The 4,745-nt window shown below is 42.7% G+C and overlaps 1 protein-coding gene across 2 annotated transcripts; it reads left to right on the top strand.

Moving 5' to 3' along the window:
• Positions 1-684: 684 nt before the first annotated feature.
• On the top strand, positions 685-3,242 carry ZBTB6 (zinc finger and BTB domain containing 6; the record flags this gene model as incomplete). 2 transcript variants are annotated; one of them, XM_079707256.1, is made up of 2 exons in its annotated part: positions 685-823; positions 1,959-3,242. In XM_079707256.1, 2 exons carry the CDS (start codon positions 722-724, stop codon positions 3,240-3,242), a joined length of 1,386 nt encoding a protein of 461 aa, XP_079563382.1. The 2 variants fall into 2 exon arrangements, with proteins under 2 accessions (XP_079563382.1, XP_079563383.1); XM_079707257.1 differs by lacking the exon at positions 685-823 and adding an exon at positions 995-1,030.
• Between the last annotated feature and the right edge of the window lie 1,503 nt (positions 3,243-4,745).

Raw genomic sequence — 4,745 nt, forward strand, 5'->3', positions numbered from 1 at the left:
GGAATGCAAGGAGCAGTAAGTCACTGTCCTAAATACCTCTGCCTAGGTGGGACACAGATTTCAATACAGGTACGATCATTGCCGTCATTAAGGCAGCCAAAGGGTTTACTGGTTCCCAATTGGGAGCCATGTAATTCACGGGCAGTTCAGGATGGCTTCAGGGATGATGTGGTTTATGAACGATGGATGAATGGGATTTTGAAGGATGAGTGGTAGGAGGGACAGGGCATGTTGGAGGAAACAGCCGGGCCAACGGTTCAGATAGAAGGCCCGGGTTTGCCAAGGAAGTGAGAGGGGTAGGGGCGTGGGGAGGAAGCGAGAGGTTGAGCGGTGAGCTGGGATCCAGATCCTGATGGGGCATGAGATAGGCAATCTCGAATACTGATCCCGATGGCACTCTCCTCTCCTTACCTCCGCCACCTTTTAAATTGTATATTTCAGGGTAAGCAGAGGACCTGGCCCCTAATAATCCGGGAGGGCCTCCCAGGGGTCCCGGTGCTGGGTACTCTGACAGACGCGCTGTACCCCAACTTCACAACCCGTCTGCGATTCGGATGTTGAAGAGAGCTCACGGAGGGGACCGGCTTGAGTACCGAAAGTGGGACAGGAGAGATGGGAGTTGCCAGAATTCGGGGGCTTTTCTGTTATTCCAGGCGTGGGGGGAGTAAGGGAGACTATCTCAGGATGTCCTTCCGGGACGCCCAGCGGGCCCCAGTAAAGAATGAAGCTAGTTGACACCGGATGTGTTTCCTCCCATGCTGACCCCCACCTTCCGGCCTGGGCCGCCGCTGCAGCGGGAAGCTCGGCTCTGGTTTCTGAGTCGGTGAGTGAGCGCGTGGGAAACTCCGGCAGGTGGGGAAGCCGGAGGAGGAGGCGGAGGAGGCGGAGGAGGAGGAGGGCAGCAGCGAGGCGCGGCCCGGGAGTGGCTGGAGGGGTGCTGCAGGCACCTGGCCGTCAGGATCTTGGTCCTGGCAGGCTTGGCTCGGGAAGACCTATGTGGCGAACTGGAGGATCTTCCAGGCCACCTGGGGTCCGGATTCAGTTCAACAGATATTCCCGAAGCTACCCCTGCTCTGTGCCTGCCCCTGTGCTCGCTGCAGGAACTCAGATGAACCAGGCTCCTTTTCGTGGTGTTCTGAGAGCAACTGACTCTGTCCGGGAGACGGGTGGATAAATCTTACTTGATTTGAGCCTTCAGCCAAATCACTAGCTGAAAGCGCGAATGTAACATGTGCAAAGGTGTAATTGGGTCTTCTTGTCTGGCCAGTGGTGAAAACCTAAATATCAAAGAAGCTTCAGTGTAAAAGATAGAGGAAAGGTAAAGCCATAACGTTGGTGAAGGGCAAATAATGAAAGATCTTGTATTTGCTAAGAAAGTTAGGCTGTCCTGGAGGTAGAGGAGAGCAATGGAGGATTTAAAGCAGAAGAGTAAAATAGAATTTTTAAAAAAGTTTTAAAAGTTGTTAATCTGGTGGCACTTAGGAGGGTAGTTTGGAATGTAGGAGAGTGTGGTATCAAGGAGACTGCATTGGTCCAGGTGAACAGAAGGGAAGACCTGCAGTAGTGATGAGGAGTAGGAAGTTTGGAGGTTACATTAAGGTTTCTGATTTGGGAAACTGAGTTAAGTCCACTTAGTAGTGGGCATTAACAATGTCCTTGACCACAAAGCACATACAGTTTAGTCAAGGAGAAAAACATAGAAACTGTTGAGTACAATTCAACGTAATAAGTTTTGTAACAAAAGTATGAAAAATGTACCACAAGATCATAGAGAAATGCGTTTTATTTTTCTGGGTCTTGAGATGGTTATATAGGGGTTCACTCTTAGCGCCCAGATTAGAATTTGAGTTGTCTTTTACCCAGTTTAGGTTTAGGATTTTTTGATTGTTTGTCTTTACTATCACAGTGTAGGAAAGCATCCCCGATCCTTACATCAATGTTTGTTTTATTTTGCTTAGATTGTGACCATGGCTGCTGAGTCTGATGTTCTGCACTTCCAGTTTGAACAGCAAGGAGATGTAGTCTTGCAGAAAATGAATCTCTTGAGACAGCAAAATTTATTTTGTGATGTGTCAATTTATATTAATGACACTGAGTTCCAGGGGCACAAGGTGATTTTAGCTGCTTGCTCCACTTTTATGAGAGATCAGTTTTTACTCACGCAGTCAAAACATGTCAGAATCACCATCTTGCAGAGTGCAGAAGTTGGCAGAAAATTGTTGCTCTCTTGCTACACTGGAGCACTTGAAGTTAAAAGGAAAGAGCTTTTGAAATACTTGACTGCTGCTAGTTACCTTCAGATGGTTCACATTGTGGAAAAGTGCACAGAAGCTTTGTCAAAATATCTGGAAATTGATCTTTCTATGAAAAATAACAATCAGCATGCTGACCTGTGTCAATCCTCTGATTCAGATGTTAAGAATGAAGAAGAAAATTCAGATAAGGACTGTGAGATCATTGAAATTTCAGAGGATAGTCCTGTAAACATAGATTTTCATGTTAAAGAAGAAGAAAGCAATGCTTTACAGTCTGCAGTAGAGAGCTTGACATCAGAAAGAAAGGAAATGAAGTCACCGGAGCTGTCTTCAGTAGACATAGGTTTTAAAGGCAATGAAATTCGTATCCTCCATGTGGAATCTATCAGTACTGGGGGTGTAGAAAATGGGAAATTTTCACAGCCTTGTACCTCTTCAAAAGCAAGCATGTATTTCTCAGAAACACAGCATTCACTGATCAATTCTACAGTTGAGAGCAGAGTGGCAGAAGTTCCTGGGAATCAAGATCAGGGCTTATTTTGTGAGAATACTGAAGGAAGTCATGGTACAGTGAATGAGATTCAGAATCTAGAGGATGCTTTTTCCCTGAGGCACCAGTGCCCCCGGTGCCCTCGGGGGTTTCTTCACGTTGAAAACTATCTGCGCCACCTTAAGATGCATAAACTGTTCTTGTGCTTACAGTGTGGGAAAACATTTACACAAAAGAAAAATCTCAACCGGCACATTCGAGGGCACATGGGCATACGGCCCTTTCAGTGTACTGTATGCCTGAAGACATTTACTGCTAAAAGCACACTTCAAGACCACTTGAACATACACAGTGGGGATCGGCCATACAAATGCCACTGTTGTGACATGGATTTCAAGCACAAATCTGCTCTCAAAAAGCACTTAACCTCTGTCCATGGCAGAAGCAGTGGTGAAAAACTACCCAGGCATGATCTGGAAAGGCAAAATCGACTATAATTAGAATCACACCTTGCTATGTAAGCCTTACATCATTCTGTTAGGCAAGTCTTTCTATAGAAATGCAGCATTTGTAATATTGCATTTCCAACCCTATCTTTGGGTCTTATTTTTGGTCTACCTACACAAGCTATTCTTTCTGAACTTGTACTACCAGTTCCAAAGTGTGGGAGACGTTAAAGCTGAGAAGATGCTGTCTCATCTCATACATTATATATAAGTCCCAGTGGTTTACCTAGAGAAATAGTGTTCCTCTTAAATATTCTTGATTCTAGTGACAGAGGATCCAGCATTATTTCCAGATTCTGATTTTGAGTCTCTAGGTAATTGATATAAGTGTAAAATCCAACCATACCATAACTTCAATAAATTAGGATAATGGGAAGAGAAAATATATTTTAAAACATACTATTACCTATTATTAGTGATTTTAAAAACAGGACTGGTGAATTTTTTTTTAACCAACTCTATTGGATTCTAAACTAAACACCAAGGTATCTATTGTTTTAAACCATAAAGGAACACAATTCAAATCCATTTGGAAGTAGCAGACTTTCCTTATACATAAGCTAATATTCCTTATAATAATATTTCCATGAGTTGTTAGTATACATATTTTAGAAATGATTAATTGGGCCCAGGTTTCTTGATTTTATTTAATACGGTTACGTTTAATAATTTTGTGGCCAGTAGAATTATACCATTGGCATGAAGCTCTAAGATACTTTTTCTGTTTCCTTTTTGAAATTTATTTTATTTGTTGGTTAACGTACAGTAAAATTGACCTTTGTTTTTGGTGTACAGTTCTATGAATTTTTACATATGTACAGATTTATGCAACCACCACTGCAATTAGGATACAGAACATTCCATCACCCTCCAAAACTCCTTTGTGCTTCCCCTTTGTAGTCAGCTCCTCATCCTAGCACTAAACCCAGGCAACAGTTCTCCATCACTATAATTTTGCCTTTTCTGAAATATCATAAATGGAACCTTATAGTATGTTCCTCTTTATTAAAAAAATTTTTTTTATTTATTTCTTTTGGCTGCACTGGGTCTTAGTTGCAGCACACGGGATCTTTTAGTTGCAGCATGCGGACTTCTTGGCTGCAGCAGGCATGTGGGATCTAGTTCCCTGACCAGGGATCGAACCCAGGCCCCTTGCATTGGGAGCATGGAGTCTTACCCACTGGACTATGAGGGAAATCCGTAGCATGTTCCCTTTTGATACGCTTTCTTCACTCAGCATAATGCCTTTGAGACTCATCCATGTTGCTGTGTGTGTCAGTAGTTCATTCCTTTTTTTTTTATCTTGAATTGGCAATATATATTAGTTTTCTTACCGTCACTAGATGAGCAGTTTAAATATGGATAGCTATTAGTATCCTCTTAATAACTTTTTTCATTTACATTAATGCAATTTTTGTAACCCTCCCTAGAGTTTTCTTTTTTCATTTTTCCTGAAGTGTTCTATTTGCCTTTTCCCCCTCAGTTTTATGAGAT

This window comes from Hyperoodon ampullatus, assembly GCF_949752795.1.
Source record: "Hyperoodon ampullatus genome assembly, chromosome: 6".
Lineage (NCBI taxonomy): Eukaryota > Metazoa > Chordata > Mammalia > Artiodactyla > Ziphiidae > Hyperoodon > Hyperoodon ampullatus.